Source organism: Rutidosis leptorrhynchoides, chromosome 6 (genome assembly GCF_046630445.1).
Source record: "Rutidosis leptorrhynchoides isolate AG116_Rl617_1_P2 chromosome 6, CSIRO_AGI_Rlap_v1, whole genome shotgun sequence".
NCBI lineage: Eukaryota > Viridiplantae > Streptophyta > Magnoliopsida > Asterales > Asteraceae > Rutidosis > Rutidosis leptorrhynchoides.
The window spans coordinates 392,798,295-392,820,715 of NC_092338.1; the positions used below are offsets into that span (position 1 = coordinate 392,798,295).

General features: G+C 31.9%; 3 protein-coding genes across 3 annotated transcripts; 1 reads left to right on the forward strand and 2 right to left on the reverse strand.

Annotated features, from left to right (window-relative positions):
- Positions 1 to 2,219: 2,219 nt before the first annotated feature.
- On the forward strand, positions 2,220 to 5,956 carry LOC139856183 (probable serine/threonine-protein kinase WNK11). The gene is made up of 7 exons (XM_071845433.1): positions 2,220 to 2,812; positions 2,952 to 2,989; positions 3,617 to 3,844; positions 3,939 to 4,159; positions 4,246 to 4,403; positions 4,693 to 5,083; positions 5,260 to 5,956. Exons 1-7 carry the CDS (start codon positions 2,708 to 2,710, stop codon positions 5,769 to 5,771), a joined length of 1,653 nt encoding a protein of 550 aa, XP_071701534.1. The 5' UTR covers positions 2,220 to 2,707; the 3' UTR covers positions 5,772 to 5,956.
- Positions 5,957 to 7,399: 1,443 nt separating this feature from the next.
- On the reverse strand, positions 7,400 to 9,457 carry LOC139853127 (protein yippee-like At4g27745). The gene is made up of 3 exons (XM_071842504.1): positions 9,260 to 9,457; positions 8,869 to 9,012; positions 7,400 to 7,900 (listed from the first exon to the last, which is right to left on the reverse strand). The coding sequence occupies exons 2-3, from the start codon at positions 8,959 to 8,961 to the stop codon at positions 7,673 to 7,675; spliced, it is 321 nt and encodes a 106-aa protein (XP_071698605.1). The 5' UTR covers positions 8,962 to 9,012; positions 9,260 to 9,457; the 3' UTR covers positions 7,400 to 7,672.
- A 525-nt stretch (positions 9,458 to 9,982) lies between these two features.
- Positions 9,983 to 15,215, reverse strand: LOC139852393 (uncharacterized). The gene is made up of 8 exons (XM_071841678.1): positions 14,932 to 15,215; positions 14,083 to 14,227; positions 13,815 to 13,983; positions 12,892 to 13,162; positions 12,284 to 12,549; positions 11,179 to 11,394; positions 10,977 to 11,079; positions 9,983 to 10,319 (listed from the first exon to the last, which is right to left on the reverse strand). Exons 1-8 carry the CDS (start codon positions 15,080 to 15,082, stop codon positions 10,273 to 10,275), a joined length of 1,368 nt encoding a protein of 455 aa, XP_071697779.1. The 5' UTR covers positions 15,083 to 15,215; the 3' UTR covers positions 9,983 to 10,272.
- Positions 15,216 to 22,421: the final 7,206 nt, after the last annotated feature.

Below are 22,421 nucleotides of genomic sequence, written 5' to 3' on the forward strand. Positions count from 1 at the left end.
GTAACCCATTTTCTATAACTTAAGCTTAAATAACACTATGACACAAAATTATTACTAAAATGGAGTTTCATCTAGTTAATTGCCTCATAAAATTAATTGACTAGATATGCTTTCACAAAATAACATCTTAAATCTCTGTTTACCTCATGATACATGTTTAAAACATCTTCATACATCACCAAAATACCCATAAATCCCATAACCCAAATTCTACATAATACATTCAAAATCTCAGCTTTAATCATAAAAAAAAAAAAAAAAAAACAATTTAGGGTTACCCAAACACCCAATTCAACTATAAACCCTGATCCCCGATTTATCACAACGATTAAAACTAGGCCCCTTACCACAATGAGAACTTAATGATGAAGATAAAGATAAGTGTTATATGTATGTATGTATGTATGTATGTATGTATGTATGTATGTATGTATGTATGTATGTATGTATGTATATATGTTTATGAATGTATGTATCATGATGTTGAGTGTTATATGTATTTCTCGCTTGCCCTTTTACTCGAACCTCCTCTTGGTATGTATTTGTGTGGGTGTGCAGGTATGCATGATGTATGTATGGATGTATGTGGGATGTAGGTACACATGCTTATGTATATAGGTTTTTGTCCATTTGTAGATGGGTATATATGTACGCATGTATGTATGTTTTGTTCATAGGTTTATGTATGACTAGTTATGTACCTACGCATAGGGATGTATGCCATGTATGTTCTTGCGATGTATGTATGCTTATGTATGTATGTATGTATGTATGTATGTATGTATGTATGTATGGATGCATGCATGCATGTATGTATGTATGTATGAATATGTATGAATATGTATGTATGTATGTATGTATGTATGCATGCATGCATGCATGTATGTATGTGTGCATGTATGTATGTATGTATGTATGTATGTATGTATGTATGTATGTATGTATGTATGTATGTTTCTATTATTAGGTACCTCGCATCGTTCGGTGCATCTTTGAGCCACTATGGCTGAAGATGACCTTCCCTGCCCCCGGGTTTTGTTGGCTTTCTTCTAGTTGGGTGGTTTCGGGGATCTCTACCGTAAAGGTCCATGAGTGGTGGTTGGTTTGTTACGAGTGGTTGGCTCTTTGCTTGCGCAACAACTTCCACCCGGCACACCTTTCATGGTTATGTTTTCAATGCCCTTTGGCTCTATCAATGGAGGCAACAGTTAGCGTCGATTTATTGGCGACTTGACGGCCGCTTAGAGTCTAAATTGAATTGCAGGTTGGTTTTTAAAACCCATGAAAATTTGATTCCACCATTTTCATGGCGTGTCCTTTTTACTCTTATTTCTTTTTTACTTCTTTTTATTTGTATTTTTCTTTATCTTTGCCTATCTCTTGTTTTATTAGTTTTATAGACAAAAGCATGTTTTTATTTTTGTTTTTATATATATACATTTTTTTTGGAGGTCCTCACAGAAACAATCTCTCTACTCTGGGGTAGGGAGGGGGATGACTTTCTTTTTCTGTGGGTGAAGAATTATTTCTTGACTCGTGGTTAGAGAAACGACTTCTCTTATGTTTTAGAATAGATGAAGGATTGTCTACATCTTACCTCCCCCATACCTAGCATATGCGGGATTGGATATTCTTGTTGTTGTATAAAGATGAGCATTTGCAATCACCCTAAATGTTGTTGATAAACATCTACAAGTCTAATGAACACTCCAGTATCCTTCAATTTCTTCAATAGAGAGCTTCCTCTCTCTCTAGAGCTCCGAATACTTGTTGAACACTCCAAAATCCTTCAATTTCTTCAATAAATAATTTCCTCTCTCCAAAACTCCGAATTCGCCAATCTCTCACACACACACTCTCTCCAAGTGTTTTGAAATGTTTTTGAATGAGTTGGACCCTCCCATAGTTTTACAAAACAGCCCCTGCTAGCCAGACTAAGTGCGCGAGGTGCACCTATGATAGTGCTTGGTGATCACAATGTTCACAATTTAGGTTTACGTTTACGGATTTGTATCTAAAACCTTGTCGTAATGCAAACCCACAAAAAAATTAAAACCATACCATATACCCGACTTAAACTCGGAGACCCAAACCCGAGTTAAAAATGTGAAGTTTTGAATTTTTATTATTATTTTTATATATTTTTCGTCCCATGTATTCTCCGATTCCTATAAAAGCGCAAGTTTAATTGTATACAAACTCTTGGTTTATCTGCCATTTTTTCGCCTATAATTAGGGAATTAGGGTTTACATATCCCCCTTTCATCCCAATTAACCAAGGTTTGATTCAATACGCAACCCCAACATCACTCAATCGAAATCTCTTCCTCTCAATCTCCGAAGTCACGTGCTAATTCGGAGAATTAGGGTTTTATAAAAATCTCAATCGTATCGCACAATTGAATCACACGCATGATTAGGGATCTGAAGAACTCGCGGTATGGATAGTTTTTTCGGCGAAGAAGTTCGAATTGTTTCAACAATTTCAATTCTTTCGAAGAATTCACACACATTATTGCCGATGATATTTGCTCGAAATTACTTTAGAATTCGATCATCAATGGATTCTTTTTCCGTTGCCTGTGAAGCCTTTTCTGAGCACCGTCAACTCTAGGGTTTGTTTTCGATCATCACTTGCTGCTGCTGCTGCTGCTGCTGCTGTTGTGTTCTACGTTTTCTGTTATTTGGTGAATTGTTGGTGGTGGTAATGGATTCAGAAGCTGATTTGTTTTCCAAATTGAAATTGATTGCGAAACCAGATGTTGAAGATTCAGATGTTGTTGAAAGGTGCCCTAAAAATCGTTTCATTAGGGTAAGATTAATTTTTTAATGCTTACTCTTACATTTAATATAGATATATAGTTGAACTTATATTTAATTTAATTTTGTGAATATCAACAATATAAATGCTATGATAGTTTCTTAGTTGTTTGTGTGTTTTATATCTTCAGTATAATGAAATGCTGGGGAGAGGCGCGTTCAAGTCTGTGTATGATTTCTAGACTTTTATGCTATTTTTATTTTGTGTGTAGATTATAGATTATAGATTGTAAATGTGACTTTACTTTTTTTATTTTTTAAAGAAGTACTTATCTACTAGTGAAATGACCCGTGAAATCACGGGTTTGTTTAAACGAAACAGTTTAATGATATATTTTAGGTATTAAGTGAACGTAAATGCTAAAATTATTTAGTTTAATGACCCGTGGAATCACAGAGTCCGACTAAGAAACTCGTCAGCTGAAAATGTCATCAAACACCTAAAATGCATATTAAACAATCCACATCCAATCATAAGAGATAATATTGGTTAGCTTTTATATCTTCTTGTACTCAATTCAAAATAATTAATTAAAATAATTTAAAATTATTTAATTTTAATAATTAAAATAATTATTAATAAAATTTAATAATAATTAATTAATAAGATTTAATTTTAATTCAAAATTATTTATATTAATGACATCACCCACCATGCTTAGATTTTTTTCTTTTTCTTTTTGATTTTTTCTTAACAAAGTAATTAGCCTAATAATGACATCATCGTTTTAGAATTTTAATATTAACTATAGATTATTGTATTGTGGTGATGATTATTTGTTGTTGGTGTGGATAGATATAAGGGGTTTGATGAAGTCGAAGGGATTGAGGTCGCTTGGAATCAAGTGATGCTGGATGACGCGATGCAATCTTCCGAACATTTGGAGAGGGTTTATTCGGAGGTTCACTTACTGAAAAAGTTGAAACATGTGAACATAATCAAGTCATATGTTTCTTGGGTGGACGATAAGAAAGAAACACTTAACATGATTACCGAGTTATTCACCTCCGGAAGTTTGAGGCAGTAAGTCGTGTTCCTCTTGTTTTTAGTTTTTAACGTTTCTTTAGTTCAAGTTTTATATGAATATGTAATAAAGTATGTTACTTTATGCATTTAGATACCGTAAGAAGCATAAGAGTGTTGATTTGAAGGCTATTAAGAATTGGGCGAGACAGATCCTTCAAGGATTGGCTTATCTTCACAGTCACGACCCGCCTATTATTCATAGAGATTTGAAATGTGACAACATATTTGTTAACGGAAATCACGGAGAAGTAAAAATCGGAGATCTAGGATTAGCAACTTTGATGTTATGTCCTACTGCCAAAAGTTTGATTGGTAATTCATTTACATGCATTTGAAAGCGTTGCAGCTTTGATTATTTAGATTTTAGCTTTAAGATGTGTTTGGGTTATTGAATGCAGGAACTCCTGAATTTATGGCTCCAGAACTATATGAAGAGGAATATAACGAACTTGTCGACATCTATTCATTCGGAATGTGCATATTGGAGTTGATTACTTGTGAATATCCATACAAAGAATGTAGAAACCAAGCACAAATATATAAGAAGGTTACTTCGGTAAGTTCTCCTACCATTGTAATTAGATTATCTTTTCATACAAATTTATATATATGCCTACATAGTTGGTTGCTATATTTGTTTTTATGGCCTAATAAAGTGTCAACCCCAGTGATATGAATGTATTTTTTCACAGCCTGCTATTACTAACAGCTTTTTATGTGATTATCATAATCTAATATCCCATAATGATTAATCATGAACCCGAAAAACACCTATCTGTTACTCTCACAAAGAGACCTATTTTCCAAGAACGTAGATATGTAATCTTGATCATTATGTGTTACAGGGTATAAAGCCTGCTAGTCTTTCGAAAGTTAAGGATCCACAAGTCAAGGAGTTCATAGAGAAGTGTTTGGTTCCAGTGTCTCAAAGGCTTTCCGCAAAAGAGCTCTTGAAAGATCCATTCTTGGCGCCAGAATTAGTAAAGGAACGCGTACATGAGCGGGTCAAAGTTGACTTGGTAAACCTGCCAAAGCCCATTTCATGTCCCATGGACATAGACAATACTGATGATAAGGTGTCAACTGGTAGCTCGTATGTAAAGAGCAACACAAGCAGCCCCCGATCTTCATCACTTGAAGTACACTGTGTTACTGAGAGAAACCGTATCCGATTGAGAGGCGAGGAAAACGGAAAGAACTGTCTCATGTTAACCTTAAAAATAGCTTGTGACAATGGTAAGAATCGTATGTAAACCGTATCCATTTTTGTTGACTGATTAGAGATAGAACATAACCTAAGTTCAACTATTCACAAGTAATTTGGTTGTATTTTGCTACCTTTACTAGGAACGATATATTACATTTTGTTCTTTATGATGGAATTATAATTATATTGTTTTGTTGAATAACAGGTATGCCGAACATAAACATTGACTTCTCATTCTATCTAGATACTGATACGGCACATACAATAGCTCAAGAGATGGTTGAACAACTTGAGCTAATGTATGAAGACGTTGCTGTCATATCAGAGCTCATCGATGACCTCATCATCAAGTTTTTGCCAACTTGGAAACCCTCGTTCAAGAAATCTAGTTCACATGAAGGTTCTATGATCATTCAAAATTGTCCTACAAAGGTTGATGAACCAGAAAATCGTGGTTGCAAAGATTCAGAAAACTCGTCCGTTACATATTCAAATGGTTCAATGAAGAGCCCAGTAGCGTCATCGAATGATTCTTGTAACAAAAACATGTTCAATGATGATGCCGAAAAAGATGCGTGTGAAGATTTGAAACAAGAGCTTGATAGAATTGATGCTCAGTATAATCAAATGTACAGCGAACTTCAAAAATTTAGAGAAGCGGCTATTGAAGATGCAAAGAGAAGATGGGAGTCCAAGAAGCAGTTTTCAGAGTTGTGATTCGGTGTAAAAACATGTTAGATTTTGCATTAACGCTTTTCTGCTAATATTTTGTCTTGCCGGTTAGAGTTTGCTGATGACTTTGTCGTTTTGTTTCTCTTCGAATTTTCATCTTTTGAATTTTTTATGGTTGGGTTGTGAATTGTGAATGATGAGTTATTATTGATGATTGATTTAATTTTAATTTGTGGTTGTTGATCATCTTTCTTTGTGTATGCACCAACTTTATTTGCTGAGTGAAAACAAATGGGTAGAAATAGAGGTGTCAATTTCGACCCATACATTTACTGATAAGTCCATCTGGTTTGTCCATACCTTAAACTGGTCAAATCGAACCATGTTATATATGAGAACTGGGTTGAGAGTTGTGCTTTCCGATTATCCAGTACACAATTGACAGTAATTGTGTTTAATCTTACAACACACCTAATTATACCAGTCAACTTTAGATGTTCATTGAGTTTTACTTATTACGGAGTATAATTGTAGATATACATACAATTTTGTACTTCTATGCGTTATTTCATGTTGATGGAGTGCCAGACCCATTCTTGACCCAATTTATTTCAAGTCAAGGTTTACCCTCTTAATGAGGGTTGTACAAGTCGCGTCAACCTATGGTCCTATGCTACACAAAAAAGAATCCATTTGGACACCCCACGCTGACCCGTGCATGACTTGCCTATTCTTTCCACCTATAGGTAGGGCACACCCAAGGTTGCAAAATTCGCTATTCAGGTATTAATTGGTCGTTGGTTGGGACTTTAGGAGTAACCGGCAATTGGGATCAATCAGTCGGGACTTTATAAAGAGTAACCGACAATTCGGAGATTAATCGGGGATTAATCGGATTGTACCTTTTATACATTTAAATTATAGTTTCAAAATTATATGTGTAAATATAGAAGAAAACCATAAAAATAGACATAAAGCTTAACATAATTGTCTAAAATCGTTCACTTTGTTCAAAAACTCCAAAATTCTATTTCAAATTCATGTTGAAATGTTGACCAACTTTAATAACAAATCCGATTTTGACCCATTAATCGACATTGACCGATTAATTAAACATATTTTAGAAGAATGGAACGAGCTGTTCTTGGAAAGGAGTAATCGGAAATTAATCGGGAGTAATCGGTGTTTTTTACAACAGTGGGCACACCTATTATCAAATATGGAACACACTCTCAAGTAGTTCGTACCCATTCGAGTATAAATTCTTTTTGGATCAAACAAGAGTCAAAAGAGGATTAGATGATCCCTATAACAACCATAAACGGTAACCAACGCACTTTGAGATGGATGGTATCCGCAGCCTTAGAAGTCGGGGACCGCTACATGGAAGCTCTTTGCAAATGTGGGTTCGGGTTCGACCCTATCCAAGAATTTGCACCTCTGCCACGGTGGGATTAGTCTCGTTCTCGTCACATAGGGGTATTCGGTGGATGTGTTTTATAGGCACCCGACTCTTACAGGGTGAATTTGGTAGGATCCATAGGAAACACAGGGCTTGGGTGTCCATGCAGATCTACACCTATTTCAAATGATAAACAGGTAAACGGAGCAGGTTACCTGGAAGGCGAGTATGTTTACTCAGATGTACACAGCATAACCATGGGTATCCCTTGACCGTTTCTGTGAACGCTCATCAGATGCATTGCTCCACATATATACAAAACCACAAACGACAATTTTCTGAAGATTATTTACACAACTTTGATTTACAAAATTACAAGAAACATGAAAACCCCAACAGAGGCTGTTCATCTTGAAATACAGGTTTCCATGGGACAAACAAATCGACAATGAATAGAACACTTTATCAACATGAAATTATTAGAAAGCAACTTGCATTCATAGGATATTAAGATAAGGAAATATTTATACATGACAGTTAATTGCTACCAGTTCTCTTTGACAATCTTTAACTTTTCAAGAATGAATTTGCCTTCTTTGTATTTTTGCGTTTCCTCATAAGCGCGTTCATACTTCCATCCCAAAACCTCACGGCAGTCAGAACAGTAGACATCAGCAACGGTGTGGAGCCCAGTCATTAGATTCCGGTCTTCTTTGGGTCCCACTGACACATTCATCGCATGAGAGAATAAAAAAGCTCTGCCATGTCTTCCCTGATATCAATTTCAATGCTAAATTAAGTAACTTTATAATTCACATTTAAAGTCCTAGTTCGAGATACTACGAAAAAACAAGAATAGAATCATATCGACAAACTTGGAACATTAAAAAAAAAAAAAAAAACTAAGCATCATTTATTTACGAAAGGTTGTCATGTTATCACATGATTGTTTGGATGTGCCTCTACTGTTTAAAGCTTTGATACTAATATGTTCAAGTGTTAGCATAATTGCAATAACCAGCTTTAATGCAGGGGTATGAAATTGATTATGCAAAAAAGGCAAGGATTACTGAAAATTGCAATGAAAAGCACTTGCATACTGCAATTATAGAACCCCTTAGACATACAACTTCAAGAATTGTCATTTTATCCTATCCACATATCATTAAGGCCGCGATATGTTCCGCCTAATGATCATAAAAAGAAAAAAAACAGAATTCTCAAACAACTCATTTTTCGCTTAACATGTAACCTCCTTTTCATCTTCAATTACTTGTATCCAGTATCCATTTCAGTAACACATGATATGCATATTCATACACAAACATAAATCACATGCTTCCATCTTTAACAGCCATTATTAAAGATTTATAAAAAGAACTACAAAAACCCACAGTTAATATGTAGGATTAAGTACATGGAAATACAAGTATTTATGCTCTGACTTTCATGGTATGCAACAAAGTACTCAAGGTTACATTGTGTCTAATGGACTTTCAAATTTTTGTACTTAAAGTACCAAAAATTGCATACAATAGGGATGAGTAACAAGTTAACTACACACAATGAAAGTCCGAATAGTTCGATACACATTTTGAATCTCCAAGCATAAATAATCACATTTACGCGCACTAGAGCCTAATATAATTATTATACTTCAACAATTTCAACAATCACTTGGTTAAGTCTAGCAATCACAATTCTGTTACAAAAATACAAAACAAAAATCATTTTTCTTACCTGAAAAGCTTTAGAAATGACATCATCATGAAGAGCAACATGATTTCTACAATTACAGCAACTATACAACCTTGGACCAACCATATCAGCCATTGATGATCACACACCAATAATTCACTAAACTATCTTTTTTTCAAATCAAACCTGTTACAAATCATGTAATGAAGATACCCAAATCAGATCATCACACAAAAATGAAATAAAAAGCTAAAAATCAGTCCTTTATATAATATTAACCTATCAACAAGAAATCTTGATACGTAACTTGTACCCAGTTATTTGACTAAAGTTCAGGTTTTTCTAATACAAAAAGATGAAATATGAAATGGGTATTTAGTAATTACTCGTATATAATTACATATTACTAATATCAAGATTAAAGGAAGCGTACCCTGTAACGGAAACAAGTAGAAAGTGAAGAACATGAGAATCTAAAGTCTGAATTCATTCAATTATTGCGAGTGTATAGATGTATAGTACGTATGTATGTACGTATATTTATGCAAAAACGATGACTTTTTTGTTTGATTAATGGTAATCTACACGGAATTATCTAACTCCGTGACGTGAGTATTCTAAATTTCAGAATTTTATATAGTATAATAATCACTTAATCATTTATGATGAAACCGAAGAGGGAAAGATATAAGAGACGGTACGTTTTTTTATTTTTGGACTTTGATGAGTTGTGTCGGATTTTGGTGTGTTTTAAATTCTAATTAAATTAAATCAATTTTCTTGTTTGCCGACTCCTTTTGAATTATAAAGTTTTTTTTTTTTTTTTTTTTTTCCCCCATATTGTGTCAAATGAATCTTGAGATCTTGACAAGTTAGAGCAAATTAAGTTAGGTGACGATTTATATTAAGTTAGGTAATAGGTAATTGTCCACTATTATTTTTAGTCATACATCCACTAAATATGTTTTAAAACATTGTATGGTACAACATAAATAAACATGTTTAATAGTAATTAATAGTGTGATTAGTGGTGTATTAATCATTTAGTCAGGACTTACAAAAGCACTAATTGAAAGTATGTTACTTGAGAAGTTTATCAAACAAGGGGGAGTACTACACTGCTCAATGTTTGCTTCTTAATGAACTCAATTAACATCTTTAATTTAATGTTGATAAATAAAATATAAATATAAATATGAATAGAAGAAAAACAGCATTACAAAATGAAGAAATATCTTAGGTTAAAATCAAGCAATGTTAATGTTTAATTCAGCTAAGAAAACTGCATGATACTCTCTATCTTAATGGTGGTATACTAACTTCCTTATTCTCGACGAACTCTTAATTGCGTCTTCGTGTTCTTCATCACCAACTATATATTGCACAATGCACACACTTTTGAATAAGAATGATTTGCTGAATCTAACCAATTCTTCATATATGTTTCTAGATGTTGAGTGGTTCTGCCTCCAATTCTCTAACTTTGTCTAGCCCTGACACCAAACATACAAAGATTAGTAAAGCAGCCCTCAACCAAACTGAGTTTATAATAATGAAAGAATTAGCAAACTGTAAAAACATATAAAATGTGCAATTGCCTTTATACATATATACAAAACATACTTTTTTGCAATTGTTCAATGCATCATACCTATTACTTTTTTTTAGACCAAAGTATGCAATAAATTAAGATAGAGTATACTTTGAATAGCCTAGTGGTTGGGCCCTGATATCTTTGCAAGAGGTCCTGGGTTCAAACTACATAAGCATATCTTGGGTTGGTCAGGGAAAATAATCGGAAACGGTCACAAGATAACCCAGTTAGGGCACATATATCTGTGTAAAAATTACTTCGCTTCCCCATGTATAGCCTGAACAGAGACAACCTTATATGTTTACGCGTTTAGAAAGTGAATAGTATGCATCCTTATTATGCTACTAGTGTATACAACTTGTTACCACATAATGCAACATATTTACCAATTTTCGCCAAAGTAATTTGAATACTTTTGGTAAACAATAGTATGTTGCAATAAATGGTTATAAAAGAAATATGTTGCATTTGTTGGCAAATGGTGAATAGTAGTGGTTTACCAGGTATAAATAATAAATAGGTATAATTAAAAGCAATTATATACGGAGTAACATACTTGATCTTTCTGCAACACCCAAAAGGCGCCTTTGTAAAATAGAGGCAATAAAGAGGAATCCAGAGCACATTCCAAACATAACAGTGATTGGGAACGCATCAACCTTCAAAAGAAGTAAAAATGTTAAAAAAAAAAATAGATTCAAATAATAAAGATAACGTGCATCCATGTGTGAATATACATAGAGATGGAGAATACTTACATTATATAGAACAATGCATACGAAAATGTTAAGGGGAATACGGAAAAAGTTCATAATCGTACTTCTAGCCTCCTCGGGAATATATTGTGACCTCATTTTCATTATTGATGGCCAAAATAACCCAACACATGCTTCGAATACACAAAATCCGATCAACTGAATACACCCTGCAAATTTTATGCTTCCACCCTTTTCTCCTGAAGGAGCCACTAGAAACTGTCGGGAAAAAAAATGTTAACGCGCTTACGTTCATCAACTACTAGTGATGACCATTTTAACCCATTTACTTTAAAATGGATTATAATCATATTTTTTAATCTTATAGGTCAAACTAGTTGTGGAGCCCTCGCTTCGCGCCGGGGGCTCCGTTTTGAATGCGAGTTAAAAAAAAAAGTCTTATCTATTTTCTAAAAAAGAATTTTTTTCGACATCTAACATTGAAGAGTTGTTACTTTTGTGAAAGTTGCTTCTTTTTTTTTTTTAAAAGTTAGTTGATCTATTTTGTAAAAAAGAATGTTTTTCGACATCTATTGGTAGCATTGAAGGGTTGTTCATTTTATAAAAGTTGTCTCTTTTATAGTTGAGGAAGAAGAGAGAGAGAGAGAAGTTAGTTGATTTTTTTGTAAAAAGTATTTTTTTTCGACATCTTTTGGTAACATTGAAGGGTTGGTTCTTTTACGAAAGTTATTTATTTTATCGTTGGGGACCAAAAAAAAAAGGTGAAATGACGAAAATACCCCTGGTTACTATTGGTGAATAGTGAGACAGTGTTGTCTATTAGTATATATAAATATAAATAAATGGGTGAACTGTAGAAACTTAGATGCGAACGAAACATGTGAAACGGGTCGAACAGGTCAAAAGTGACCCACAATGATTTTTTTTTCAAATAAATTGAAATGGGTCGAAGAGGTCAAAACTCAAAAGTGACCCACAATTTTTTTTATTCAAAAAAATTTAGATTAATGGAATTAACTATTTAGAATTCAGGAAAATGAAATAAAAACCAACTACTGAGAATAATCAGTGTTGACATGCTACCCGACCCGTCTGTCTGCCACTTTTGATTAATAGAAATGAGCTTATAAAGAAGCATGTCACGTACACTTGTGATAACGGGAAGCAAGAGAGATGCAGACGAGATGACAAAAACGAGTTGCATGTAGCTTTCGACTTTAACTGATGCACGGGCCAAAAGTCGAGAAGCTAACGAACTTCCCAACATGGAAGATAACATGAAAATAGAGAAAATGAAACCATGTGGAATGTCTTCTCCATTTGGGCTCAAAGCAGGAGTCCATAAAAATACAAAAGTGTACATTGAACCTTCAAATAGGGACTGAATCGCACCTAATAATGCTATCTTTTCATCTGATTTCACAAACAAACAAAATACATTCATTAAATTGATATCTAGTATACCATTTTAACTCATTAGTAATAATCTAGTATACCATTCCTAAATCATTTCATCTTGAAATTAGATAGGATTTTGAAATAATGTGCAAGTGTCATCAAATTTCACTTGACTTATTTTTTCAAGACGCAGATCTTTTTGGGCAGTAGGTGTTTCGGGTCAACCAAACTCATTCCAATCATATCCACATGCACTGATGTGCCCAAATTTATGTAATTTGACCCAAACCCATTACCCAACTCGTCCAACCTACCCATTTTGCGACCTAAAAATTAAAGACATATAGAGAAAGAGACCAGATGCAATCGCAACAGCAGCTCCTTTAAATTGGGTTATTAAATCCTTGCTTTCTGATGGGTCACCATAGTTTTCGGTCCAAGATGATATGATAATAGCCATGCCAATGGCAAGGAAGATGGAAGCTGCATCAAACGGAGCCACGGGTCCCAAAGATAATGAACCGACTAACAAATTCCCAAATAAACCAGCCAATATGGCAACAAGCCCGTTTCCAAAAAATACTGCCTTGGAGAAAGTTATTGATAGCCATTGTTGCTCAAAACCTCTCTACAATGATACAAATGAAGAATAGTGAGCATACAACATCTGATTATATCTGATTAGACAATTATAACATCTTCCATTAAAGCTAAGGGTATGTTTGATTACCTCTTAATTGTATAGTTCAACACTGAATGCTGGACCATTCAGCATTCAACGAGTTTGTTTCTGACCTCTAAATGACATATGGTGTTGAATGGTTCAATATACGATGCTAAAGATTGAAATACTCTTTAACCATTAAGAGTTGAAATACTCTCTTAACCATTAAGCACATAATTGTATGTAATATCCTCTTTAAATTATATCAAGAACACTTGATAAACAACCACAATGTTTTCTTATTCATGCAAAAGGTTAATAAGATAATTTTACATTATTCACATTATTTATTCAAAAAGATTAGCAAACAAGTTATTTTCATTCATAACCAACTTCATTCAGAACCTTTGAATCATTCATATTATGAATCATTCAAGCGCTAAATCATTCAGTTTTATCAAACACACCCTAAGTATCTGATTTTGATTCTTCAATATCCCATAAGCACTTTCAACTCACATATTCAATGAACTGGCTTCACAACTCAACTTATTACAACTGACCCCCTATTCTGATTGCTTAATGTCAAAACACATTTCCAGAAATTACATCTCACCTTGTTGTGCTCAGCAACGAGCCACGATTCAAAGGCTGAAAAGAGAAGAGAAGTTGCAATCCCTCCCAATATACGGCCCACCATTAAAACTCTGTATTGAGGTGAATGCTTGGTGATGCAGCTCAAAATGTATGTTATGCAGTAAGTCACTGAAGCTCGTTTTCGACCACTGAAATCATCAAAAAGATAAGATTTATATAAATTAAATTTAAAACAACAAGTATTTAGACTTTAAACAATTTACTGAAAATGGATAAAGGGAAATTACTGTTTATCAGCTAAGGATCCAACGATTGTTCCAAACAGCATGGAAGATCCAAAACCGGCAATAAATAGCTGCCCGATATCTCCTTTCCCGAAACCGTATGTGGTGTAAAGGTAGTACACATATGGCCCCTGCAACCAATCACCAGCTACAACCACCATGAAATGTGTTCAGAAAACTACAACTAAAACTCTAAATCATGTAAAAGAAAGGTTTCAATGGTCTTTAACATAATTACCTTACAATTTTTTAAAATGTGATGCGACAGATTCACAAATTTTCAACTACTTCAGTAAGAATGATAAGTATGATACATGAAAAAATAAGCGAATTGCATCATCTTGGTATATAAATTTCATAGAAATTTGCATATGTTAAGATCTTCCCACTTTAGCACGAGTAAATCTGGCTCGACTCGTTTTCTAATCACTATAGCTACTCAATCAAATGTCCAGATAATCAAAAAAATTATCCAAAAATAACATAAGTAGGTTTTATAAGTGAAAGATGAACTTACAATCAACAATTATAGCATAATACATTCACTAAAGTAACAATTGAGTTTAAGGATCAAGTCACCAATACAAGCTACCGCATTATGGATCCAGTTAATACATCTTACCGTTTTACATAATTATAAACAAGATCTTAAAGATTAGCACCCTAGATCCACAAAGATTCCAACTTTATCAACATTTAACCCAAATCTTGACTAACCCAGATCCGAATTACCCTCATAAACAACTAATCACAAATGGGTATCATAAATCAAGAACATTTGATAACAAACAAACACAAAAAGAAACAGCAATGTGAAACATATATAGTATAATAATGATAAAAGAAATTTACCCATCATGAGAGAGTAAACAAGGAGGTAATTGTTCTTGAATGAATTGAAAGCCGAAGAAGTATTGATTCTATCTTTATTGTTCTTACTAAGCTCCATTGTTGCAACAACAATAGCTAAACCCCCAAATACTATCAAGTAAAAAAGCTCCATTTTTTTATCTTGAATTTGATCTGGATCTGATTAATTGAGTACTGAAAAAGAGAAGACCATAAAGTAGTAGAGATCTTGTAGGAATCTCTGTGTGTTTATTTTATACAATCAATAATTGGATACGAGATTTATAGACGAGTGTGTGTATATATAATATGATAACGGTAACGGTATCTATAGTGTATGAGCCTCCAACATTTGTAGCCAAATGGTGTCGGTAGGGTGTATAGTTTTTCTATTGTTTTTTATTTTATTATTTTAGTTGATTGATTGTGGATTGTTGATGGAAAAATAACAAAGATTAACGCGTATCATTATAGATCTAACAAGGTTGCAAAATTAGGGAATTAATTGATCGGTACTTTGAAATAAGTAATAGGAAATTCGGAATTTAAACGGGAATTAATCGGATTGTACTTTATACATTTAAATATTAAATTTCAAAAATTATATGTGTAAATATAGACGAAAACTATAAATATATACATAAACTTTAACATAACTCTCTAAAATTGTTCATTTTGTTCAAAGACTATGAAGTTCTAGTTTAAATTCATGTTAAAATGTTGACAAATTTTGACTTTGACCGACTTTAATTACTAAATTCGCTTTTGACTCATCTATTAACGTTGACCGATTAATTAAACGGTTTTTGAAAAATCGGAACGGATCGCCTTTGAAATGATTAATTAGGGATTAATAGGAGAGTAATCAGGTTTTTTACAACAGTGGATCTAAGCATTGATTATCGAGATATATAATTTACCATGGCATAGTTCTTATAGAAATTGAAATTGAAACTGAAATAATGAGTAATATTCAAACAAATAAATTAATTTTACCCTCATTAATTATATAGAAAAATATACAGTATACTAGTGAAATGACCCGTGAAACTACAGATTTGTTTAACGAAAATATGTTTTAGGTATTAACTGAATGTAAATGTTAAAGTCATTTAGTCTAATGACCTGTGGATTCACGGATTCCGACTAAGAAACTTGTCGTTATTGTTACAAACATATTGATGTACTTAACTTGGTCAGAATAAATGAACTACATTCATTCTCTCACCACACCCTTCCAATTTGCATCACAATTACTGTTTTTCTTGTCATAAAACCTACATTACAACTTTTTATTGAGACATATAGTTCGGATACATATGTAACGTAATTAATGCCGTAAAGAGAACACATATAATAATAATAATAATAATAATAATAATAATAATAATATAATAATAATAATAATAATAATAATAATAATAATAATAATAATAATAATAATAATAATAATAATAATAATAATAATAATAATAATAATAATAATAATAATAATAATAATAATAATAATAAAGTTTGCATAAAAGTTGAGTATTTATATTTTTTAATAATAATAATTAGTAATAACAAATGCCTCTTGAAATTTTTTTTTAAAACTTAAAATACAATCATTATATGAAGGTTGTACAATATACTTCAAAGTTTGTACATGTGTTCACGGATTGTTTTGTAAAAGATTGTACAATTTGTTAAAAAGTTTGTACATATGTTCATGAGAGTATTTATATATTCTCGGTATTTATTGTTTTGATTTTGTATGCTTCTTTAATTAGAATTAATTTTATAATAGAATTAATATATAAAATAATAATGACATTCATTATTAAATTTTAAAAGGTAATTAGTGGAATGATGATATCATTATTTTAGAGGTTTATATGAGTATATATATATATATATATATATATATATATATATATATATATATATATATATATATATATATATATATATATATATTGAGTCTGTGCGTTGCACGGCTACTCAAAAACCGTTTCAAATTAGTTATATACCGATAGACAAATATAGATGTAGATTTAATATTTTATAAGAACTTGCGATAATGAAAGCCTATATTTTACTAAGGAAACATTATAGTTTAAAAAAAAATTATATAAATATTCTTTCGGATACAAGTATTTATTTATATCCAGTCACATAAAAAACCCTATAGTTGGTTAATGCTATAACATAAGCTCATTATGACCCCAAAGTTTTTAACCCTGAAATAGATAACATAAATAGGTAAACAATTTTATTACAACAATAGATTTGTCTAATTCAATTTGAATATTTGAATAATGTAATAAAGGAGCGTCAATCATTTTAAATGATAAACAATTTATATACAACAATAGTCATTTGTGTTCAATTAGTATCGTTTTTTCATAAATTGAACTAAAAAAGCAATGTGAGTCATCGATGTATTTAGTCATTGGAATGATTTTCTTGTTCTCAATCCGAGTTGTAATTGATAGACGATTTTTGAAGATGAATAGATACAAAGATTTGTTGTTGTAGAGAGATAGATGAGTGGATGATGACAATTTCGTTGTATACTTCACAGCCATTTTTTAGAGGTTTATATATATATATATATATATATATATATATATATATATATATATATATATATATATATATATATATATATATATATATATGTATATATATATATATATATACTAGTGAAATGACCCGTGGAACTACGATTTTGTTTAAACGAAACAGTTTAATAATATGTTTTAGGTATTAAGTGAACGTAAATGCTAAAGTCATTTGGTTTAATGACCCGTGGAACCACATAGTCCGACTAAGAAACTCGTCAGCTGAACATTTCATCAAACACCTAAAATGCATATTAAACAATCCACATTCAATTATAAGATATATATATACATATATATATATATATATATATATATATATATATATATATATATATATATATATATATATATAGTGGTAGGATTAAGGGGTTTAGTGACCCGAACTTTTCCATTTTTATATATATATTAAATGAAATTGTTATTTACGTGATTAAGTGTTTCCAACATGTTAAGCAATCAAACTTGTTAAGACTTGATTAATTGAAATAGGTTTCATATAGACAATTGACCACCCAAGTTGACCGGTGATTCACGAACGTTAAAACTTGTAAAAACTATACGATGACATATATATGGTTATATATATAGTTAACATGATTTTATTATAAGTATGTATCTCATTAGGTATTTTAACAATGAGTTATATACATAAAAATGAGACTATTAATTTAAGAAACTCGAAAACGATATATATAACGATTATCGTTATAACAACGTCTTACTAGGTACATATGAATCATATTAAGATATTGATACACTTGGTTAATTATGTTAAATGATAAGTAAATATATTATTAAGTGTATTAACAATGAAATACATATGTAAAAATAAGACTACTAACTTAATGATTTCGAAACGAGACATATATGTAACGATTATCGTTGTAACGACATTTAACTGTATATACATCATACTAAGATATATTATATATCATAATATCATGATAATATAACAATTTAACATCTCATTTGTTATAATAAACAATGGGTTAACAACATTCAACAAGATCGTTAACCTAAAGGTTTCAAAACAACATTTACATGTAACGACTAACGATGACTTAACGACTCAGTTAAAATATATATACATGTAGTGTTTTAATATGTATTCATACACTTTTGAAAGACTTCAAGACACTTATCAAAATACTTCTACTTAACAAAAATGCTTACAATTACATCCTCGTTCAGTTTCATCAACAATTCTACTCGTATGCACCCGTATTCGTACTCGTACAATACACAGCTTTTAGATGTATGTACTATTGGTATATACACTCCAATGATCAGCTCTTAGCAGCCCATGTGAGTCACCTAACACATGTGGGAACCATCATTTGGCAACTAGCATAAAATATCTCATAAAATTACAAAAATATGAGTAATCATTCATGACTTATTTACATGAAAACAAAATTACATATCATTTATATCTAATCCATACACCAACGACCAAAAACACCTACAAACACTTTAGTTCTTCAATTTTCTTTATCTAATTGATCTCTCTCAAGTTCTATCTTCAAGTTCTAAGTGTTCTTCATAAATTTCAAAAGTTCTAGATTCATAAAATCAAGAATACTTCCAAGATTGCAAGTTTACTTCCAAGTTTTCTAAATCCATTCCAAGTAATCATCCAAGATCAAGAAAACCTTTGTTACTTACAGTAGGTTATCTTTCTAATACAAGGTAATAATCATATTCAAACTTTAATTCAATTTCTATAACTATAACAATCTTATTTCGAGTGGAAATCTTACTTGAAATTGTTTTCGTGTCATGATTCTGCTTCAAGAACTTTCAAGCCATCCAAGGATCTTTTGAAGCTAGATCTATTTTTCTCATTTCCAGTAGGTTTATCCAAGGAACTTGAGGTAGTAATGATGTTCATAACATCATTCGATTCATACATATAAAGCTATCTTATTCGAAGGTTTAAACTTGTAATCACTAGAACATAGTTTAGTTAATTCTAAACTTGTTCGCAAATAAAAGTTAATCCTTCTAACTTGACTTTTAAAATCAACTAAACACATGTTCTATATCTATATTATATGCTAACTTAATGATTTAAAACCTGGAAACACGAAAAATACCGTAAAACCGGATTTACGCCGTCGTAGTAACACCGCGGGCTGTTTTGGGTTAGTTAATTAAAAACTATGATAAACTTTGATTTAAAAGTTGTTATTCTGAGAAAATGAGTTTTATTATGAACATGAAACTATATCCAAAAATTATGGTTAAACTCAAAGTGGAAGTATGTTTTCTAAAATGGTCATCTAGACGTCGTTCTTTCGACTGAAATGACTACCTTTACAAAAATAACTTGTAACTTATTTTTCTGACTATAAACCTATACTTTTTCTGTTTAGATTCATAAAATATAGTTCAATATGAAACCATAGCAATTTGATTCACTCAAAACGGATTTAAAATGAAGAAGTTATGGGTAAAACAAGATTGGATAATTTTTCTCATTTTAGCTACGTGAAAATTGGTAACAAATCTATTCCAACCATAACTTAATCAACTTGTATTGTATATTATGTAATCTTGAGATACCATAGACACGTATACAATGTTTCGACCTATCATGTCGACACATCTATATATATTTCGGAACAACCATAGACACTCTATATGTGAATGTTGGAGTTAGCTATACAGGGTTGAAGTTGATTCCAAAATATATATAGTTTGAGTTGTGATCAATACTGAGATACGTATACACTGGGTCGTGGATTGATTCAAGATAATATTTATCGATTTATTTCTGTACATCTAACTGTGGACAACTAGTTGTAGGTTACTAACGAGGACAGCTGACTTAATAAACTTAAAACATTAAAATGTATTAAAAGTATTGTAAATATATTTTGAACATACTTTGATATATATGTATATATTGTTATAGGTTTGTGAATCAACCAGTGGCCAAGTCTTACTTCCCGACGAAGTAAAAATTTGTGAAAGTGAGTTACAGTCCCACTTTTAAAATCTAATATTTTTGGGATGATAATACATGCAGGTTTTATAAATGATTTATAAAATAGACACAAGTACGTGAAACTACATTCTATGGTTGAATTATCGAAATCGAATATGCCCCTTTTTATTAAGTCTGGTAATCTAAGAATTAGGGAACAGACACCCTAATTGACGCGAATCCTAAAGATAGATCTATTGGGCCCAACAAGCCCCATCCAAAGTACCGGATGCTTTAGTACTTCGAAATTTATATCATATCCGAAGGGTGTCCCGGAATGATGGGGATATTCTTATATATGCATCTTGTTAATGTCGGTTACCAGGTGTTTACCATATGAATGATTTTTATCTCTATGTATGGGATGTGTATTGAAATATGAAATCTTGTGGTCTATTGTTACGATTTGATATATATAGGTTAAACCTATAACTCACCAACATTTTTGTTGACGTTTAAAGCATGTTTATTCTCAGGTGAATACTAAGAGCTTCCGCTGTTGCATACTAAAATAAGGACAAGATTTGGAGTCCATGTTTGTATGATATTGTGTAAAAACTGCATTCAAGAAACTGATTTCGATGTAACATATTTGTATTGTAAACCATTATGTAATGGTCGTGTGTAAACAGGATATTTTAGATTATCATTTAATCTACTTAAAGCTTTTTAAACCTTTATTTATGAAATAAAGGTTATGGTTTGTTTTAAAAATGAATGCAGTCTTTGAAAAACGTCTCATATAGAGGTCAAAACCTCGCAACGAAATCAATTAATATGGAACGTTTTTAATCAATAAGAACGGGACATTTCAGTTGGTATCCGAGCGTTGGTCTTAGAGAACCAGAAAATTTGCATTAGTGTGTCTTATCGAGTTTGTTAGGATGCATTAGTGAGTCTGGACTTCGACCGTGTTTTCTTTAAAAATGATTGCTTAACATTTTTGTTGGAAACTATATATTATTAACATGTATATATTATGTGATATATTAATCTCTTAACATGTTTGATATTGTGTGATAGATGTTTTAACGCCCCGTCCTAATCCATCCGGACGAAGTCCATATCGATTATAAACGATTCACAACAGTTGATTACATCGCAAGGTACTTGACCTCTATATGATACATTTTACAAACATTGCATTCGTTTTTGAAAAGTCAAACTTTCATTTCATCGAAAGTTGACAGGCTTGCATACCATTTCATAATATATCCAACTATAATTGACTTGATAATAATCTTGATGAACTCGACGACTCGAATGCAACATCTTTTGAAATATGCCATGAATGACTCCAAGTAATATCTATAAAATGAGCAAATACACAGCGGAAGATTTCTTTCGTATCTGAGAATAAACATGCTTTAAAGTGTCAACCAAAAGGTTGGTGAGTTCATTAGTTTAACATAAATAATCATTCCATAATTTTAATAGACCACAAGATTTCATATTTCCATTTCTCATAAACATACGTCCCATGCATAGAGACAAAAATATCATTCATATGGATTGAACACCTGGTAACCGACATTCACAATATACATATTAGAATATCCCCATCATTCCGGGATCCTCCTTCGGACATGATATAAATTTCGAAGTACTAAAGCATCCGGTACTTTGGATGGGGCTTGTTGGGCCCGATAGATCTATCTTTAGGATTCGCGTCAATTAGGGTGTCTGTTCCCTAATTCTTAGATTACCAGACTTAATAAAAAGGGGCATATTCAGTTTCGATCATTCAACCATAGAAGGTAATTTCGATTACTTGTGTCTATTTCGTAAAACAGTTATAAAAGTTGCGCATGTATTCTCAGCCCAAAAATATAAAGGGTAAAAAGGTAAATGAAACTCACGCATATAAATATTGTAAAACAGTTAATAAAGCATTT